The sequence below is a fragment of the Lemur catta genome, chromosome 21 (genome assembly GCF_020740605.2).
Source record: "Lemur catta isolate mLemCat1 chromosome 21, mLemCat1.pri, whole genome shotgun sequence".
Classification (NCBI taxonomy): domain Eukaryota; kingdom Metazoa; phylum Chordata; class Mammalia; order Primates; family Lemuridae; genus Lemur; species Lemur catta.
Genome location: NC_059148.1, coordinates 12,057,982 through 12,080,000, shown reverse-complemented (window position 1 = coordinate 12,080,000; position 22,019 = coordinate 12,057,982). Strand labels below are relative to the sequence as shown.

The 22,019-nt window shown below is 52.5% G+C and overlaps 1 protein-coding gene across 3 annotated transcripts in view; it reads right to left on the bottom strand.

The window, feature by feature from the left end:
• The window catches only part of KIAA1671 (KIAA1671 ortholog), a 168,891-nt gene that overhangs the window by 99,191 nt on the left and 47,681 nt on the right, over positions 1-22,019 (bottom strand). For all 3 annotated transcript variants that reach the window (XM_045534341.1, XM_045534342.1, XM_045534343.1), the window contains exon 6: positions 16,913-17,047. In XM_045534341.1, coding sequence (XP_045390297.1) covers positions 16,913-17,047 — 135 coding nt within the window. The remainder of the gene's footprint in view (positions 1-16,912; positions 17,048-22,019) is intronic.

Genomic DNA, 22,019 nt, shown 5'->3' with positions numbered 1-22,019 from the left:
ACAGGAAACCCACCTGCACACGGGGAGGGACGCTGGGTGCAGCCACCGAGGAAGCCACGGGCCAACTCAAAGCTCTCCCCACGCAGGCCAGGGGTCTCAGCGATGCCGGGGTCTCAGCGGCTCGCTGCCCGACAGTCACCCGAGGGCGGGTCCCTGCGACGGCAGAGCCAGGGACGGCCAGCACAGTCGCAAGGCTGGCCCTGCTCCCCGGCTGGCTGTGCAGTCGGAGGACAGTCCCAGCTGACGGGACAGCCAGAACACCGGGTCCTGCCGACCGACTGAACTTACAGCCAAGGCCTGGGCCCTGTGCCCCCAGGCAGAATTCCGTTTGAGTGCTGTTTTGTGGGGGGGCGAGGGGGAGAAGGTGGGGGCACCGTTTTGTCGTATTTGACTGGGTTGCCTGCACGTAAGCACCAGGAGACTTGCGCGTGGCAAGGCAGACTTCCGGCCCACAGCCCTGCACTCCTGCGTGGGGACAAGGGCAGGGGCCGCCTGGGGACTGGCTCTGCCACGTTCCTCCCACTCCCCGCACGGGCATCTGAAATGATGACCCCCTATGAGCCCAGGCAGCCTGCCCATTCCTCACGGCCTCCCTGTGGACCTACTGTGTGCCGGGCCCTGCATTAGGAGCCGGCACTACCCATCCAGGTACAGGTAAGGCCAGCAGCCTCACTTCTTGGCTCGGCCTTCAATGCCCTTTGCCCCAGGGCCGCCGCCTTCTGTCCTAGCCAAACCATTCCTCGGCCACGCGTGGAGGCTCAGCCCCCTGCCAGGAGTGTCCCTTCTCCCCGTGGAAACAACCACCTCTGAAGCCCAATGCAAACAGCAAGAAGGAGTCACCGAGCCCCGTCTTCAGGTGCAGCGGGAGGTTTTGGTGATGAGAGCCTGGCTTCCCCCCGGGGCTGGGAGCTCCCCACGGGCAGGCGGGGGTCCCAGGGCCTGGCACCAGCCCAGAGCTAAGCAGGCGCTCTGTGACCGTTCCCTGAGAAGCAGAGAATCCCCCGTTCTCCCAGCAGCAGTGCTGCTCACAGAGAAATCAGCCGTGGATCGTGGCATCCGTCACCCAGCAAGGACAGACCTACTGTGTGCCGGGCCCTGGGTCGGCCACCACAGGGGGCCCACGGAAGCCAAACACCTGCCCCCGTCTTCACGCAGGTGACGATCCCCTGAAAGGTCAGGGCACAGACAGAACAAAGGCTATCCAGAGGGGAAACTGAGACCCAGGGAGGGATGGCATGTCGCACAGAGGCAGCCCTGGGTACGGGGGAAGGGTCTGGATGGAGTCCGATTGCCTTGTCCCAACACTAGCTAGCTGTGTGACATTGGGCTGGTGATTCAACCTCTCTGTGCCCCAGTTCCTCCATGTGAAGTAAGAATGATGACAGTGTCTGCCCCATAGGCCACCGGGAGGCATGAAGAAGGCAACACGTGTAAAGTGCTCGGAGCCCAGTACACGGGGAGGGCTCAGGACACCTTAGCTGTCACTGCCTCGTGGCATATCGAACTCAGCCACCCTGGCTGGCAGGGCAGCAAGAGGAGCCCGAGCTGGGGCCAGCCCATCAGGCACGGGGTTATCTGCCCCAAACAAGACATCTCTGAGCCTATCCCAGGACAGAGCCCGCCCGCAGGGGCCTGCAGGGTGCTACCAACTGGAGGACGTTTGAAATCACTTAAAACACACAAATGGGGGGGAAAAAAAAAAGGCAGCACATTTTTCATCCTCTCAGGGCCAGCCTGACTGGGCAGCTGCCCTCCAAGCCCCAATCAGCTGTCCCCACCACGTGGGGTCAAGGAAGAAAGGTCCCAGCGACAAGAAGGAGCCCCCAGCCCAACGCTAAACACGAAGTCCCGACACTCGCCACCACACGGGTGTGTCAGAACCCGCCACGCTCCGCGAAGACGCCGGACACCACAAACACATTGACAGGAAGCGTCCAGGACAGCCAGTCGAGAGACAGAAGGCAGATGAGCAGTCACCAGGGGCCGGGGACGGGGGTGGGGGGTGGCTGTTATTAGGCACAGCGTTTCTTCCTGGGGTGATGACAATGTTCTAGAACAAGAGAGTGATAGCTGGACAACTTTGTAAATGTGCTAAATAGCATTAAATTGTACACCTAAAACAAGTGAATGTTACAGTGTGTAAATTATATCTCAAGAAGCTACTGCAGGAGGCGAAGAATGGAGGGGGAGGAGGTGGAGGAGAATGATGAGGAAGGGGAGGGGGGAGGGGACAGCCATGCAAAAGACGGGGGGAAGAGAGGGCACCAAGAGAGACACCCATCCCCCGCCCCAGGCATGGGCACAACCCATTGGTGACCCTTAACCGAGCCCATACAAGGAGCCAGGGGCTGAGCTGTCAAGAGCAGGATTTGCACTCAGATAGGCCTGGGTTCAAATCCCAGCTCTGGTCCTGCCAAATCCCATCATCATGGACAACCTCCTCCTCCTGGTGCCTGGGTTTCTTCAGATGTAAAATGAAGCTGGTAACGACAGCACCAGCCCTGGCGCAGTGGCTCACGCCTGTAATCCTAGCATTGTGAAAGGCCACGCAGGAGGATCGTTTGAAGTCGGGAGTTTGAGACCAGCCTGGGCAACACAGCAAGACCCTGTCTCTACAAAAAAGAGAAAAATTATCTGGGCATGGTGGCGTGCACCTGCAGTCCCAGCTACTCCGGAGGCTGAGACAGGAGCATCGCTTAAGCCCAGGAGTTTGGGGTTGCTGTGAGCTATGACGATGCCACTGTACAGTAGCCTGGGTGACAGAGAGAGACCCTGTCTCAAAAAAAAAAAACACAGAAAACAAAACAAAACAAAAAAAACAGCAGGAATCCTACCCTCAGGGAGGTCACAGTCTACAGCAGAGAAGTACTTGGGAATAAGTTACAGTGCTGGAGGCTACTGGGCCTCAAACAGAGGAATTCACAGGAAAAGGTGCAACCCAGGAGAGCTTCTTGGAGGAGGTGGCATGACTCTGAGGCTCGAAATGTGACAAAACATTCCCCTTTTTAAGAGACCCTGCGTTCAAGTACAAGACTCAGCATCTCTAGAAATACATCTGCTTAAGTCAAAAATGCCGTTTCTATATCCATAAGTTTCTCATTATGGGCGAACCATACCCCGGATACATATGTGCCCCACGTTCCTTTGAAGAAATAAAACAAAAACGATTTTTTTTCCCAAAAAAGATATTTTTTTCAGAAGAGAAACATCATCAGTGAAGATAAATGGGGCAGCCAGGGCTGTGAAGGCTGCAGAGGAATATCCCAGGCTCAGCTGGGCAGCTCTGATGTCAGGCTCATAAAATAGCAAGTGACCAGATGGGGAACAGAGCAGAGGGACACATGTACCAAAATTAGTGAGTTGCATAAAAAGAAAATCTAAATGGTCACGCAGAACTTGGATTTTTCAGGTTTGGAGTGAAGGCCCTAATTGCAGAAGGGGCTAAAAGTTAAGAATAAAAAGGAAACGTTGACACTAGATCGCCTCCATCCTGCCCTCTTGTGGTCATTTCTGAACACTGCACAAGGAAACCGCTGCCTTGTTTACCCTGGAAGGCGAAGGGGGTGGGGGAGGGGATGGAGACACTGGCAGCCCCGGATTGAGCCCCTCCTGGGGCACCTGCCCACTGTCTGGGCCCAGGGCACGTCCCTCCATTCCCCAAGCCTCAGCGTCCCATGGGCCAGGCTGGGTTTAGTGCAATCACGCGTGTGAAACACGACCTCCCATGTGTGTTAACTGAAGGCAGCCGGGTGTGCCCTGACCACAGGGGGAGATTTCACGTTAAAATCAACATCATCAGTTTTGCTGGAAAAGTTGGATGCTCCAACCGACCGCTCTGGGCGAGGCTGGGCTGGGAGGCAGCGGCACCTCCCTCTTTCCTCTGCATTCATCACCGAATCCCGTCCCTGCCTGGCCTGGCCTCCGGGTGTGGCTCCTCGCGTGGAATCTCAAGGCATCGTGCCTGCAAATCTGGACTCAGAAACCCTGAGGTGACCAGGGTGCCCCTCCGGCAGGCCTGGCGCTTAGCAACCACCGGATCAGGGGATTCCTGAGCCAGTTTGGAGCTGGACCTCGTCCTCGGAATTCCGTCCCCCGACTAAATTCTCCATTTTCCCTCTAGCTGGGCCCTCCTCTCTGCTCAGTGAGACCATGGGGGTCCCCTCCCAGGAACGACGTGGCAAGGATAGCACGTCCCTGCTGCAACACAAGCTGTCCAGCCTCCCTCTGCCTGGGCTGCCCTTCCTGCCCCTCCACCTGGTCAACTCCTACCCACCCGTCAGGACCCAGCCTACGTTGTACCTCTGGGCTGCCCTGCGACCAGGCCAGAGAAGGGCTTATCAGTCCCTCCTCCATCGGGTCAGTTAGTTGTGCAGTGTCTGCCTTCCCTTTTCGGCTGCTGACTCACCCACTCGCTCATTCCACAAATATTTATTGAGCATCAACTCCGCACTAACAACACCAAGTAAACAGGAGAATCAAGGCCTCCCCCCAATCCTGTGGTTCTCGTCTGGCGGGGGTGAGGGGCAGCCAAGAAACCAGCAAACAGAGCCTCCACTCTGATGGGGAACAATACTGCCCATAAAAATGGGTGTGCCTCCAGGGACGGAGGGGACTGGGCTCTTCACAGACACGGTGTCAGGGAAGCCCCTCCTGGGGTGACATTTGAGCTGAAAGATGCCCTAACAAGAGGATCACTGAGGTGCTCTGGTGGACAGTCGCGGGGGAGCCCAGCCCCTGAGTCAGCCCGGCCCAGCCACCAGGGGATTCCAGCCCCAGCTGTTCCCAGCAGACAAGAGCTGTCCTCAGGGAGCCCTGCTTGACGCTGTGACCTGCAGAATCCACAACTGTGTCACACCACTAAGTTCCGGGGTGGTTCATTATGACAACAGACAACTGGACCCTAGAAATGACTTCTTTACTTCTCTTCTCCCCTTCAGGCCACTGCCCTGTTTTTATATAAACAACCCCCCAAACACAAATCAAGGCCCTGGAGCCCCAGTTCCCAAACTGTGCTGCATCACGTGGGCATCTCTAAAACCGTCGGTGCCCAGAAAAATCCCAGGAGTATCCCACAAATACCCGACCGGGGCTCCGCACGACGGCCAAGTTCATCAAAAACAAGGAAAGTCTGAGACTACACCCTGATGGGATCTCAGCATCGACAATGGACATTATGTTAAAACTAAGGGAATCCGAATAAACCATGAACTTTAATTAATAAGAATGTATCGATATTAGTTCACTGGTGGTAACGAATTTATCATACTAGTGCAAGATATTAATAGTAGGGGAACCTGGGCGTGGGCATGTGGGAACTCTCTGTGGTATCTTCTCAATTTTTCTGTAAATCTAAAGCTGTTCTAAAAATTAAAGTCTATTTAAAAAAATATCAATGCCCAGACCCTGCCTCTAAACATCCCAATTTCTGGGATGTGATCTTGGCACTAAGGTTTTGAAAAGCTCTCCTAGAGATCCTAATGTACAGCAAAGTTTGCGAACCACCACTGTGGAAGAAAAAAAACCTGCCTCGAGACGCCAGGAACATAGTTATAAATAGTCAGGGAGAGATTTAGAAATAGATAAAAAGGCTTTGGCTTGTTGAACCATATATATAATAAATTCTGGGGCTCTTAGAATATTTCTGAGATTTGCAGTAATATGTAAAGCCTTCCAGAGCATCTTCTGGGGGAGTGTGTGTGTGTGTGTGTGTGTGTGTGTGTGTGTGTGTGTTTGGCAGCACACGCCTCTAAGCCAGGGTTAGCAAATATTTGACATGCCTATCTCCACCCTCCCTGACCCATGCTCTTGACAGACATCACTGATCAATTATAGCACCAGCTCCCTCTGGGCCTGGATGTCGACTCAGAGTCCTTCTCAGCACATTGTACCACTTAGGCATTACCCATCAACCGGAGTTGGCACTCCAGATAGTCTGTGTCCCGCCCCTACTGAGCAGTGGCGGGTGGGGCCACCTGAGTAAATCTCATTGCGTGTTCAGCCCCAGGGATCCTGTGGTCATGGAAGAAGCAGCCGATGGCAGTGCAGCTGTTGGATCCCCAGGCTTGGAGGGGTCCAACCCCACAACTGAGCCCTCTCCCGTCTCCCCCACCAAGGTGGGACCATTCCCACAGCTCGGTTTCCTTGTGCCTGCAGGAAACCACCTGCTCCCCACCGGCTCCGCCCCTCACAGTCACCTCTTCCTCCGGCCTCCAAAGTGGCCGCCGTCCAGGCCCAGCCGACACAGGCCAGGCAACGTGCACGTCGCCCCACTAAGTCCCCCCACGCCAATCCGACGCCCTCTCTGTCGTCTGCATCAGAACGGCTCACCCACGCAGCTCTCCGCAGCTGGCCAGGTGTCTCCCTCGCCTCACGGCAGCCCAGCTTTCTGACCACGGGGGCTGGCCACGACCACACAGATGCTGAGGATGCTTTCTAGTTCCAGACAAGGAACCAACCGACGGAGCCGCACCAGGAACCTGGACCTTCCACCACATCCTGAAGTCCCAAACTCATGTGTAACACGAAACGGGGTGTTGAGGAGTGCCGCATTGGAAAAAGGGACGGAAGACCATGCACCTCCAACACAGTGCCAAGTGGACCAAGCGTTAGCAAGGGCGGGGAGCAACTGGCACCCTCGTGCTCTGCTGATGGAGGTGTACACAGGTACAACACCATGGGGATCTATCAGGCAAAACCTACTGACACGGAACATGTTCAGTCCCTACCCTCCAGCAGTTCTACCCTTGATGACACACGTGACAGGTGTAAGGACTGATGGCCACTAAAACACAGGACAGGGAGAGCATCACTATCTGCAATAGGCCCGAACTGGAAAAGCTCAAATGTCCAGCGACCGCAGAATAGATACATACATCATGGGCTGTGAGGTACTCATGGAACAGAACACACGCAGCACTGAGAAGTAGATTATTGCTACACGCACCGACACGGAGGGATCTCACAGTTGTCCGCCTGCCCGAAGCCAGCCACAAAAGAGATCACACAGTAGGATCCCACTTTACGATGATTAGAACAGGCAGATCTAACTGTGGGGACAGGAGTTAGAGCAGTGGCCACCCTCTGGGCCTGAGAAGGGACTTGAGGGAACTTTCCAGGGGCCTGGGGATGTTCCGCCTCCCGCTGTGACGGGGGCTGGGTATGCAGGTGTGCCCGTATGCAAAGACGCACCAAGCCACACAGTTGGGACCCATCGGTGCACTTTATTATATGTAAATTACACACCGATAAGAAGGAAATGTGTGAAGCGCCCCAGTTTGGGGACACACTGGCTTAACCCGAACTAAGCAGGTTTTCTTCGCTGGAACTGCTCAAAGGCTTTTAAATTCTAAGGAGCGCTGTGAATCTCAAGCATGAGAGGCAGTGAGCAGAGTCTCCGGAAAGATCTGACAGCAGAGCACACGGTCCCCACCGCCTTTGCTCCCCCTCTCTCATCTGCGACCCTCCTGGACGTCTCCAGCGGACCCACAGGGGGTGGGATGTAGTGACCTCGCGGCATCCCCTCCCGGGCGAGCCTTCCAGTGTCTGACCGGGCTTTCAGAAGGACGCCCAGAGGCCACATTGGGCATGTGATGTCACCCTTCCTGGGCTCTGTTAAATGGGGCGTGGTGGGCGAGGAGGGAGCAAGGACTGGACGGGGACAGGGGCGGGAGCAGGGACCGGGACCTCCAGCGCCTGCAACCCCACCAGGGCGCACGCGGGCCAGGATGCCTGCCCAGCCCCCCAGGGAGGCTTTGTGAGGGCAGCGGGTGTCCCTGTCATTCATTCATCAGTCTCCTGCTGGCGGCTCAGCACCCAGCACGGAGCCCCCGTGGCCTTGGTCACCGGATGCCCACAGAGCTCCCATGCTCCAGGTGGTGCAGCTGAAACAAATCCAGCCACCCTTCTTCGACCCACCGAGGACCCTGACCCCAGGAGACGCCCTCTCCCTGCCCCAGCAGCGAGGCCACAGTCCAGGTGTCTCTTTGTTTCTTCACTGTGCGTTCTAGGGCCAGTCACCCACCCACTCTGAGCATCAGGTTCAGAATCTCTAACACGGGCATCTTCTTGGCACCTCAGGATACGGGGAGGTCACTTGGGGAAAAGTGCCAGGAAATGGGGCTCACTAGGTCTTGTAAGAGCTCTGTGCCTCAGTTTCATCTACGACGTGGGGACCATGAAGGGGGATAATAGGATGGTGTTCGTACAGTGCTCAGCACAGTGTCTGCCGCATAGAGACTCGGTATCTGACACGCAGCCGTAGCAATGACAGCAAACACTTACGAAGCACCTACTACATGTCAGGCACTGTTCATAGTGCCTTATGTGCATTAACTCGTCTAACCTCACTGCTTTTCTAATAAATAGGCTCTACTATTATCTTCCTGTTTTACAGATGGGGAAACTGAGGCACAGAGATGTCGATCTAGTCAGAATCACATAGCTCGTAAGCAGCAGAGCTGGGATTCAAACCCAAGCCATCTGGCTGAGTATAAATGAGCTCTTTCTGGATGCATATTACACTTCAATTAAAAAAAATCACTTTCCAAGCAACAAAAGAAAAAGTAGGTAGATAAACTGGACTTCATCAAAATTAAAAACTTTTGTGCATCAAAGAACATTAGCAAGAGAGTGAAAAGTTAACTGACAGAATGGGAGAAAATATTTGCAAATAATGTATCCGATATGGATTACTATCCAGAAAATATAAATACATTATATATTTTTATTTTATACGTATAACATTCCTACAACTCAACAACTAAGACAAAAACAACCTGATTCAAAAATGGGCAAAGGACTTGAGTAGATATTTCTCCAAAGAAGATATACACCTGGTCACGAAGCACATGGAAAGATGCCCAACATCGTTAGTAATCAGGGAAATGAAAATTAAAACCACAATGAGCCGCCACATCACACCCATTAGGATGGCTACTCTGGAAAACAAACAGAGAAAAAATGAGAAAGTAACAAGTGTTCGTGAGGATGTGGAAAAATCAGAACCCACATGCACTGCTGGTGAGAATGTATGATAAAATGGTACAACCATTGTGGAAAACAGTTTGGTGGTTCCTCAAAAAATTAAACATAGAATTACCATGTGATCCAGCAATTCCAATCCTAGGAACAGACCCCAAAGAATTGAAAACAGGGACTCACATATTTATACACCAATATTCATAACAGCATTACTCGTAGCAGCTAAAAGGTAGAAATAACCCAAGTGTCTATCAATAAATGGATGGATGAACAAAACTTGGTAAATACATACAATGGAATATTATTCAGTCATAAAAGCAATGAAGTCCTGATTCATGCTACAACATGGAAGAACCTTGAAGACATCATGCTAAGTGAAATGTGCCCGACACAGAAGGATAAATGCTGCATGATTTTGGTTATATGAGACATCTACAACGGGCAAATTCAAGAGACAGAAAGCAGACTAGAGGTTGCCAGGGGCTGTGGGGGGGGGACTGGGGAGTTAGTGTTCACTAGGTACAGTTTCTGTTTGGGAAGATGAAGAAGTTCTGGAATTAGGTAGCAGTTACAGCTGTACGACCTTGCAAATGTTCTTAATGACGATGGATTGTATGCTTAAAATGGATAAAGTGGTCAATTTTATGTTATTTAAATTTGACCATAACCACACAAAAAAATTTTAAATGGTCTTTCCCAGAATGCTGCAACATCCTCACTGGTCTCCCGGCTTCCAGCTTACCCTCTCCAGCCGCCTCTCCACAACGTCCACCAGAGGGCGCTCCAAACCTCGCCTCGGATGGTATAAAACCTCGGTCACAAATTTCCCTGGCTCCTCAGTGCCTCCCCCTCATTCTGACTCTGAGGGTCACCCTCTTCCTTCAGCCCCAATGACATCATCACCATCATCATCAGTAAACAAAACAAGTCCCAGGGCCTTTGCACTTGCGGTTCCCTCTGCTTGATGCTCTCTCTCTGATACTTCCACATAGCTGAGCCCTCCTCAAGTCTTAGCTTGAATGTCACCTCCTCTGAGAAGCCCTCCCTGACCATCTAATATCAAACAGTTCCAAACGCCCTCTCCCCAGTCACTCTTGGTTCCCAAGACCCCATTTGCTTTCCTTCATAGTACGTGGTGACATCTGAAAGTCTCTCTTTTGAGTCTGGCTCCTTGCCTACTGCCTGTCTGCCCACACGAGAGCCTGAGCTCCAGGAGGGCAGGGACCATACGTGTCTGTTCACTGCCATACCTGAGGGTCAAGAGCAGCACACAACACATAGTAGGTGCTCAATGAATGTCTGCTGGATGCTTGAATAGGTGAAGAAATGAGTGAATGACTAGTATCTGTCATCCTGAGTCATATAATTACTTATTTAAAGTCTATGAATGTGAGCAATTTGAGGACAGAAACTTTATTTATTCATTTTTTATTTTAGAGATTTATATGAATTAATAACTGGGTAGAAGATGGATGGGTGGATGGGTAGATGGATGGACGGACAGATGGAAGGATGGATGTGTGGATTGATAGGTGAGTGGGTGGATGGATGGATGGATAGGTGAGTGGGTGGATGGATGGATGGATAGGTGAGTGGGTGGATGGATGGATGGGTGGATGGATGGATGGGTGGGTGGGCAGATGGGTGGATGGACGGGTGGGTGGGAGGATGGGTGAATGGATGGGTGGGTGGGCAGATGGGTGGATGGGTGGGCGGACGGGTGGATGGATGGGTGGGTGGGTGGGTGGACGGGTTCGGTGGGTGAGTGGGTGGAGGAATATCTGTGTAAATGGATGCATACAAAATACTCCCTTACAAAAATCTCAGGTATAACTGGTCATTTGTTTTTAAGACCTATGTAACAAAACCTTTCTGGTCTGACTGGTTTTAATCTAGAAAATGAACTTTAATCAGCTGGGATATAAGTTGCTCAAGTCCCCAGCCCTTTCCACCAGCAGTGAAAGACAAAGGCAATTAGCAAGTGGAATTAGCCCTGTGTCAGAGGAGCCATGGGCCTCCTAAGGGCCCAGGGCACTTGCCAGTCTCTCGCCACTGAGCTTCACGCTCAGGCAGCCACAGCCAGTACATCCTCCTGACTCACTCAGGCAGAGAGGGTCACTCTGGCCCCTGGGCCAGTGCCCTGCCTGTCCCTCTACCTCAGCCTTGCCTCCCTTCTGTGACCCCTGCTCCCCAGCAGACTGGGGGGTCTTGGAGGACAGAGACTATGTCTTCCATCCCCAAATCCCAGTGCCCAGTATACCTCTTATGTCCCAGCATAGTCATGTTTGCCAAATTCTCTCTCTTGGTCCAACACCCTGGTTTGGTCCTCCCTTGTCAAGGACCCGACAATCCCCATTTTGTTTCATACTGTGTAATAAACAACGCTATGTGTTGAATGGCCAGTGGCCATTTCTGACTTGGCCAACTTCCATGACAGAGGCTGGAAGCCCTGAACGTTGACTTTCCCAGACTCCCTTGCTGCTAGGAGGGGCCATGTGACCCAGTTCTTGCCCACCATAGGTACGCGAAAGCCTCCTGAAGGATGCTCTGGGGAAAGTACTTCCTTTCTTGATTTAAAAGGCAGACTCACCTGACATGACCCTTCTGGTGTCCCAGTTCTTCCTGCCTAAAAGTGGACCTGGTGCCAGGAAGAATGGCACCATCTTGGCACCATGGGCAGGAAGCATGAAGGAGTGCCCAAGGATGAAGACATTTCATCGTCTTCCATGAAACCAGTCCCTAGTGCCAAAAAGGTTGGGGGCCGCTGGTACAGAGCACAGTTTCATGCCTCTAAGCCTTTGCTGGTGCTGCTCCCTCTACCAGAGGCAGGACACTTCTCCCCGGACCACAGCCATTGGCAAACACCTGCCCATCCTTCAGGACTGACAACTGTCCCCTCCTCTGCTAGCTCCCCACAAATGGGGAGACTTGAATAAATTAAATGAGGCGCTGCAGGAAAAGCACATGACACGGTGCCTAGCACATAGTAAGTGCTCAATGAACAGTAGCTGTTAGAGCCCACTGCAATCATTGATCTGCCTTCTTAATTACCTGTCTTTGTCACGACCGGAGCCCACCGCCCAGCGCAGCACCTAGCACACACACATAAATATTTGTCAAAAGCCAAACTGGCCTATTCGCTGTCCCCAAGAATTGCCCCTCCACACCTGTGCCTATACGAGTCCTCAGTCTTGAATGCTCCCCTCCTCCTCCCTTCACCTCACTGGACACCCCCCAGGCCATCTCGGCGCCCCCACCAAGGCGGGGAACTCCAGGGGGCTGAGGGAGAACATCTCCAGGTCCCCTCATGCAGGGGCTGGGGCACAGCAGGCCCACAAAGGACGCATGACTACCTGAGCAGTCATGGTTTGGGGGGTTGGGAGAAAATTCTAGAAGTTTCCAGAAGCCCACCCACCTGCCCCATCTCAGGGAGCCCTCACAGCTGGTGAATCTTAGCAGGTCCTCTAGGGTAAACTGCAACCCGAGGTCACGGTCCACAACTGAGTCACCGCATCTTATGATCCTGGTGAGACTTCAGACCAAAGCTCACTTTACTGGGCAGAGGGGGGAGGGAGGAGGCCAGGTACGGGACTGGGGTTTGCCAAGAGGACCCAGGTCCTGAGGGAACCCTGAAAGGAACAAGGGAGGGGGCAGAGGAGTGAGCACTGGCCAAGGAATCAGAAACACTGAACCCCAGGTCCAGCCCTGGCTGCCACAGGACCTTGGACAAGACACTTCCCCTCACCCAGCCCCAGTTCCCTCAACTCCAAAAAAAACTTTTAAGACCGGGGACACTTTCCTTTCCCATCAGCTCTTCAGGAGAACACAGGGAAAAAGAAAAGTGACAGCAAATAATAATTAATAATGCAGTAATATCAGCTAATATTTATTCAGCAGTTACTCTGTGCCAGGCACTGTGTTCTAACTGCTTTAGAAGCGCCATCATCCCAGCAGGCTACGAGGTGGGGAGAGAGGAGTTAAGCGCACGGTTAGGAGAATGGACTCCAGATCCAGAACTGGTGAGAGGTACTTAATGGCTCTGAGCCTCAGTTTCCCCATCCGTAAAGAGGGGCTAATAACAGTACCTATTCCATATGTAAGCGCTGCGTTAGGCATAGTTATTCCTAGTATTCCTCACTTTACAGAGGAGGAAAAGTGAGGCCCTGGGGGGGGTAAACTCACTTGGCTCATGACCTCCAGCAAATGGCAGGGCCAGGCTGCGCGTCTGCAGGTGTGGGCGGGGCTGTGCACATCCTGGGCATCAGCCCTGTAGGTCCCAGGCACTCAGCAGCAGAACGGCTGGCAGCTGGCGGCCAGCTCCGGGCTGAACAAGTATCACATTCTCAACCCCAGGAGGAGTCCCAGGGCTCAGGGTATCTTGTTTCTTCATGCAACTAATGCACCGAGCGCGGCAGGCCCACGGGGAGAGAGGGCTGGTGGGGGCTGGCAGCAAGCCAAAAACACAGTCCCATGGCAGATGGGCCCCGGTCCAAGGCTGGAAGTGAGATGAGCCTGGGTTCCGTTCCAGCTCCCCCAGGTGCTAACTGTGTGGCCTCGGGCGAGTGGCTGGACCCCTTGTGTCTCACTTTCCTCCTCTGCAAAATGGAATTTGTGCTCTCTGACACGGGGCGGGAGTGGGGACTGACAAGGCCTAAGACACAGGGTGACAAAATAAGGATGAACCTGAACCTACATCAGAAAGCAACAGCACAGAGTCACTAATCAAAACGATGATGGGATTAATAGCAGATACTTTGTTTTTTTCCTTTAGAGCCAGGGTCTCACTCTGTCACCCAGGCTGGAGTGCAGTGGCGCAATCATAGCTCTCTGCAGTCTTGAACTCCTGGGCTCAAGCGATCCTCCTGCCTCAGCCTCCCAAAGTGCTGGGACTCCCCATTTATAAAGAGAGAGTGGAATAGGTGACAAAAAAATTGAGGGGGGAGAAAGAGGGAGAGAAGGAAGGAGGAGGACGAAGGGAAAGAAAAGTAGAGGGGAAGGAAAGGAGAACGGAGAACGGGAGAAAGAGGGAAAAGCTACTGCTGCAGCTTAGAGATGAATCGAGAATTTAGGTGCTGGGCGATCTATCTCATTTGCTGCTCACAGAAACACTCTTGAAGTCAGATAGGACCATCCTCAACTCACGGAGGAAAAAAACTGAAGCTCAATGAGATCCACCGAGTCATGTGCCCAACGTCACACAGTGGCAGAGGTGAGATTTGAACTCACTTCTTTTGGCCTCCAGAGCCCAGGGCTAAGGTTCCTCTGGGGGGGCTGTTGGGGCCACTAGGAAGGGAGCTGAACACCACCTCCTCCTTGTGGTCACTCCCCAGAATTGCAGGCGTGAGTCCCGAAAGCAGGGAGGTGAGGTCTGAGGCCCTGAGCTTATCAGGTTCCGGCTACGTCGCTCCGCCCACGGGGCCTCAGAGGCCAGACGGAGACAGCCAAGGCAAGCCGCCTGAGCGCTGCAAGGACAAAGCCTCCCCAGTGACAGAGAGGGAAAGAGGAGGAGCCGGGCGGCCAGGGAGGACACCAGCAGGCAGAGACTCTAACAGGACAGGTTTTAAATGCCCTTCTCTCCATCACCTTTGTCTTCACGCACACACACAAAAGTTCAAGGACAATCAGACAAGCTGAGTCGGTGCCACCTGAGAGGGAACGGAGGTAAGAAAGAAATCAGTGGAAGGGAACGTTTTAGCGAAAAGACCAGGCAAGGTTTCAGATGTGTGCGAGTCTGTGGCTGGGATCGGACCCTTGAGGAAACTTCTCGGGCTGCTCGGCAGGCGTCTCGCTGAGGTCTGAGGTCCGAGCTCCTCCTGCCCTGTCACCCCCTGCCCGTGGTCAGGCTCTGTTGTGACCATTCCACATCAATCCTAGCACGAACCCTGCTGGGGCATCTTCTTCACCCCCACTCTACAGAGGAGGAAACTGAGGCTCAGGAAAGCAAAGTTTCTTGCCCATGGCCACGAAGCTGGAAGGCGTGCACCTGGGCTTCAGGGCAGGGTCCCACGTCTCCAACAGACGCAGTCCCTTCAGCCCCAGGTCTCCCCGAAACACACACTGCTGAGCGATCAAAGAGACCCTTGTGAGCACAGGAACGCCACCTCCTTAGGAGCCACCTGTCTTAGACGTTCCCACGTGGGACCTGGGGCGGGAAGGGACTTCATGAGCGAGGGCAGAACTCAGCAGATCTTCAAGTAGCAAGAGACTGAAGTCCAGAAAAACAAGGAAATCCTCGGAGGTGGTAAGGCCCTGGAACTCAGCTAGGTACACAGAGGCTTCCGGAGGGCCCTGGTCATCATGTCCCCACCTCCTTTATGAGCGATGAACCAGGCTAAGAGGGAGGAAGTGCGGCCCAAGGAGACAGAGCTAAGCAACAGCCCAATGGAGACTCGAAAACAAGAATAGTAATAACAATAGCAAAAACTATAATTATAGTAATGATAACTAGTGTTTCCTGGGTGCCCGGGACCATGCTAAGTAATTCGTGCATTACCCCTGCAGTCCCCAACCCCTGGGCTGCAGACCGGTACTGGTCCCTGGCCTGTTAGGAACCAGGCTGCACAGCAGGCGGTGAGCAGTGGGTGAGCAAGCGAAGCTTCATCTGTGTTTACAGCCGCTCCCCATCGCCCGCATCACCACATAAGCTCCGCCTCCCGTCAGATCAGCAGCAGCAACATTAGATTCTCATAGGAGCGCGAACCCTACTGTAAACTGCGCGTGCGAGGGATCTAGTTTTCACGCTCCTTATGAGGATCTGATGCCTGGTGATCTGAGGTGGAGCTGAGGCGGTGATGCTAGCACTGAGGAGCTGCTGCAAATACAGATTGTCATTAGCAGAGAGGTTTGACTGCACAATAAATGTGATGCGCTTGAATCATCCCCAACACATCCCCCACCTCCGGTCGATAGAAAAATTGTCTTCCAGGAAACCAGTCCCTACTGTCAGAAAGGTTGGGGACTGCTGCATTATCTCATCTGAGCTTCACATCAGCCTTGTAAAGTAGATACTATTATTATCTCCATTTTACAGATGAGGAAACTGAGGCCAGAGGCCAGTCCAAGGTCACACATCAATGTGTGCAGATCTAGGACTTGAACCTCGGCAATCTGGCTCTGGAACTAGATTTCTACTGCTCCTGTTACCACCATAGCTAGCAGTTATCAAAAACATTACTACATGCTGGGCCCTGCCCACAATCTTACTCTGTCTTCACAACAGAGCTAGAAAAATAGGAATCAAGATCCCGTTTTGGTGCGGTGGCTCACACCTGTGATCCTAGCACTTTGGGAGGCCAAGGAAGGAGGATCACTTGAGGCCTGCAGTTCAAGACCAGCCTGGACAACACAGCAAGACCCCACTTCTTTAAAAAAAAATTAAAAATTTAGCCAGGCACAGTGGCTTGTGCCTGTAGTCCCAGTGCTTTGGGAGGCTGAGGCGGGAGGATCACTGGAACCCAGGAGTTTGAGGCTGCATTGAACTTTGATTGTGCCACTGCACTCCAGCCTGGGTGACAGTGCAAGACCCTGAATCTTATGAATAAAAAAAAAAAATCCTGTTTTACAGTTGAAGAAACAGAAGTACGGTGAAATTAAGTAAATTGGTCAAAATCTCAAAGAGGCTGACAGGACACAGTGCCGGAATTCGAACCCAGGACTTTCAGACACCAGCACATGTTCTCTTACCCACTCCATGCCAGGCAGCTGGGGCCACCTCTCCATGTTGGGCTGGAAAGCCGGGAGGAGGGCAGGCCTGGCCCCCAGAGCCACCAAACACCCTCCACATCGAGAGCCACCGCACGCCTAGTCAGGCGACGCCACATTCCCAGACAACGGTCACCTGCCGGCCCTCGGCCCCCTCAGGCCCCCGGGCCAACCTGACTCTCCACTCGGCCACGTTCCCAGCGGCGCCCGGCGACCATGCGGAGTCACTCACCACAAAGGGCCCGCTCCTCCTGTCCTTAGAGAAGCTGCGGCTTCTTCGGGGGCCCAAGGCCACCGGGCTCACGTGCCGGGGTGGGCGCTCGCTCTCCCGGAGGACATCCTCCTTCTCCAGGTCCCGAGGCGGCACCTGAGACACAGAACGCAAAAAAAGCTTCAGTGGGGGCTTTCTCACTTACAGAAAAAACACGTCACGCCGAGAGCGTCCATTCTGTACCAAAAAGGACAAAGAAGAAAATCAAACTCCCAGAAATGGGAGGTAACATGTGGGGGCAGCAGCTCGGGATTCAAGTGGCCCAGCTGCAGCCATTTAATAGCTGTGTGACCTCAGGTGAGAGCCTTAACCTCTCTGAGCCTCAGCCATCTGGGAAAGGAACAGTCATGACAGTCCCCAGGTTCTAGGGTTGGTGGCACAGCACAGGGAGAGCGCGGGGCGGGGAACCCACGGACCTGCTGGTTTCGAGACTGTTCTTTTTTAAGCACCGAAGGAGGCAAGAAAAGCTTCACCTTTCTCTGCTGCACCCTTTGAGTTAAAGGATTTGTTCTGTAAAATCTGGATTCAGTCAAAAGGCTGCAGTCAAGGATCCAGAAGGCCACACGTGGCCCCAAGGCCGCAGGTTCCCCGCCTGCCACCGCTGGACCCCGCCATCCCTGGCATGCGGGGAGCGCTCCACACGTGCTAGCCAGCCTCACTCTGCCAGGGGTGATTCTCAGTAACCTTATTTTAATCTTCTCTCCGTGCAACCAAACACACACGCACACACGCACAGACACGCACAGACACGTGAACAGGACGGTACCCCTAGTACATCTGTCTGAATGTTGATGTTTCGCCAACTCTGCTATATGTAGGGGAAATAGTCACAGGCCAGTAGACACAGGACTCCAGAATTTGCATTTTACATGCCCCACACTCTCCCTGCACAGACAAGGAAAGGAAGGCCCAGAGAGGGGCAGCACCTGCTTAAGAACACACAGCATCAGGAAGAGTGAGGCTGGATTCTTGATCCCTTCCCTCATGGCCTCTGTTCTGAAGGCCTGTGGGACCCTCTGGTTTTGGCTGTTCCTTATCAGCCTCCCCAGTGTCCCAGGCCAGCCACAAAGCCTTCTCTTCTGCAGCTACATCATTCCCTCTGGGATCTCTCTTCACAGCCCCCGTGGCTTCAAATAAATCCTGTCTACACCCAGACTGACTATACCCATTCTGACTCTCAGTGTTGGGACTCCAGACTCCCAGACCCCACTGTCCACTCAACATCTCCACTCGGCAGCTCACCCTCCTCTCAGATCCACGTGCACAAAACAGGCTTCTCCATTCCTCCTCCCCAAAACTGCTCCTGCCATGACTTGCCGATCCCTCGGCTGGGCAGGCCAAGCCCCCTGGGTCACGTGCCATTCTCCCCTGTCTCTCCACCCCATCAACAAAGCTGACTTTCCCTTCAAAACATGCTGCAAGGCCAGGCACGGTGGCCCACACCTGTAATCCTAGAACTCTGGGAGGCCGAGGCGGGAGGATCGCTTGAACCCAGGAGTTTGAGACCAGCCTAAGCAAGAGTGAGACCTCATCTCCACAAAAAATACAAACTAATCAGCCAGGCATGGTGGCACACCCCTGTAGTCCCAGCTACTCAGGAGGCTGAGGCAGGAGGATCTCTTAAGCCCAGGAGTTTGAGGTTGCAGTGAGCTATGATCAACTCTAGCCCCGGCAATAGAGCAAGACCCTATCTCAAAAAAAAAAAAAAGCTTCAAACCTCACATCCTGTACCAAAATCAACTCAAAATAGATCAAAGACCTAAATATAAGAGCTAAAACTAGAAAACTCTTAGAAGAAAATATAGGGATAAATCTTCATGACCTTGGATTAGGCAACGGTTTCTTAGGTATGACGCCAAAAGCAAAAGCAACAAAAGAAAAATAGATAAAATGAACTTCATCAGAATCAAAAACTTTTGTGCTTTAAAGGGCACTTATAAGAAAGTGAAAGGCCAACCCATGGATCAGGAGAAAATTCCTGCAAAGTGTATGTCTGATACGGCACTTATATCTAGGATATATTAACATAAAGAATAATGACTACTCAATATTAAAGACAAATGACCCAATTAAAAGTAGAGAAAGGACCTGAATAGGTATTCTTCCAAAAAAGGTATACAGATGGCCAAGAAGCATGTGAAAAGATGTTCAACATCAGTAACCCTCAGGGAAATGTAAATCGAAACCACAAGGAGATACCACTTCACACCTGACCCACTAGGATGGTGACAGTCAAAATCACAGGTGCTGACAAGTGCCGGCGAGGGTGCAGAGGACCCGAACCCTCATGCTCTGCTGGGGGGGACGTCCAGTGTTGCAGCTGCTCTGGAAGGCAGCCTGGCAGCCCCTCAAAAGTGAAACCTAGACTTATCACATGACCCTGCGGTTCCACTTCTAGGTGTACATACAAAGAAACGAAAACCCACATGCACACGAAAACTCGTACATCAGTGTTCACAGCAGCCTTACTCACAATTGTCAAAAGTGGAAACAACCTAAATGCCCACCGACAGGTGAACGGACAGGTGAACTGTGGTCCACCCATGCAATGGAATAGAACTCAGCCACAGACAGGAATGAAGTTCTGGTCTATGCTACCACGTGGATGAACCCTGCAAACACGACGCTATAGGAAAGCTGCCGGCCACAAAGGCCCACGTGGTGCACGATTCCATCTGTGTGAAATGGCCCAAACAGGCAAATCCACAGACAGAAAGCAGATTAGTGGGGGCCCGGGACTGGAGGATAAGACGGGATGCAGAGTCACTGCTTAATGGGTAAGGGGTTTTCTAGGGGTGATAAAGATGATCTAGTATTGAGAGAGAAAGTGGTTGCACAACTCTTATGGATATACTAAAAGCCACTGAATTGTACACTTTAAATGGGTGATTTGTATGGGACGCGAATTATGTCTCAACAAAGCTGTTACTGAGGAAACGACGTGCCTCCCATCCTGCACTTCTCTCTGTCTCTTAGGTCACTACCCTGGTGCAAACCCTGCCACCTCTTTGAGGACAATGGCAGCCTCCGTGCTGGCCTCCCTGCCTCCACCCTCGCCCCTTCAGTCCACACGCAGAGGGCAGCCAACAGAGGGGGGTGCTCTGAGACACAGATCGTGGCCCTGGTGCTCAGAGCCCTGCGGGGACTCCCTGGCACCCCCAGCCTGTCCTAGGCTTGGACCCCGCCCACCTCTCAGTCTCAGCGGGGGCCCGCATCCCTGTCCCCCGGGGGTCCCTTGAATGTCCACAGCACAAGCTAATCCCCACATCGGGGGCCCCGCCCCACAGATCTTGGCCTTGGCTGGGTCCCTTCTGTCACTCGGATGTCACCTTTCTGGTCCCTCCCCACGAGAGCCCTTCCCTGGCCTCCTGTCACCCTCTCTTTCTGTCTCCCCGGGACTTACGACTCTCTGCATGAACGATCTCACTCCCTCACTGGCTGGGGACCTCCCTGCCCCCCCCCAGACCAGTGATGTCCGTTAGAATGTTCTGCGATCCATGGAGATGCTCTGTGTCTGCATGTCCCATACGGTCCCCACCAGCCACGTGTGGTTTCAGAGCACTTGAATGTGGCTGGGGTGACTGAGGAACTGAATTTTTAATCATATTTAATTTTATTAATAACTAATTTAAATGTAAACAAGCACAGGTGGCCAGTGGCTGCCACACAGCCTGAGACAGTGGTGGGCTGGGCCACGTCTAGGTCACTCCTGGCAGCCCCGGCACCTAGGACAGGGCCTGGCAGGGGTTCAGGACATTTATTAACTGCATTAAGCAAACGGAGAGCTGGACTGCTTCCCTCCGATGTCTCCCAACTTCATCACACCAGCCCCTGCGCCAGGGGCTTGACCACACACCATCTCGGGATAAATCTCCAACAAGTCTGTGAAGCAGGCAGGAGCCCCATCCCACAGATAAGGAAACTGAGGCACAAGAGAGGTCTGTTGAAATGCCCAGAGTCACACACATAGGGCTTAACTCCAGGTCTGCCCGATATGCAGTCCCCAGCTGTTTCCAGGGAGAAATTAAATCATACATGTGTAAAGGGTTCATCTCCTAATAAAGAACTCTAAGAAATCAATGAGAAATAGACCAAGGTCCCAAAGAAAACCAGGTGTAACAGAAGCATGATGGTTACAGAAAAGAAATGCAAATGGTCTCATATACCTAATAAAAGGCCCCCCCCAACTTGGAAGAGCAGTAAGCAAACCCAACCACACTGACAGGTGAGGGGCACCCACGGGGCAGTGGGGGAGGGGAGGGGGACACACAGACGTCTGATACACTGGGGAAGGTCGGGGGCAAACAGGCATAGCCCCGCCGCAGGGTACCCTACTGCGATACTACAAAATCACAACTACGTTCACCCTTAGGCAACTGCCACTCTGAACCCACAGATATACCTGCAGATGTGCAAGGTGATGTACGTACATGGTTTTTAACAGCAAAAGATCAAAAATATCACCCACAGGGGAAGGTTAAATAATTTGTGCTACATCCACAGTGCAGGCAAAAAGAACAAGGATGTTCTCTGTAGGCTGAATCTAAAAGCTCCCCAAGATGCATTTTATGAAAAACAGACAGGTGGAAAATCTGTGGCTTCAGCAAAGATCCTCAACCCAAGAATCCCCCAGGCAGCTTTCAAAACTAACAAAGGCAGGCCCCGCCCCTGCCCAGGCATTGACATCTGTTAGGATTCCCCCTGTTGCTCCTATATGCGACCAAAATTTCAACCACTGGTACAAAATGCTCTTGTTTACAGAAAGGGAAGGCAAAAATAAGAAACCTTACAAGAATTTGGACAAAAAAAAGGAATAAATTTGATTACACATGAAGAGGAATGTGCAGAAGATGGGTCTTGGGGGAATTTTTATTCTATACTTTTAAGTAATTTGGGAGCCTTGTGAAATGGTCTCTCTTTTAAAACTAAAATAAATAATTTAAGTGAATCAAATGCTATCACTGGGCCTGGGACAAAGTTGCAGTAAATGTTTTTCAACTGAAAAAGGAAGAGAGAGGGAAGAAGGGAGGGGTCGCTTTAATTGTAATTATTATAATTATAATCACTC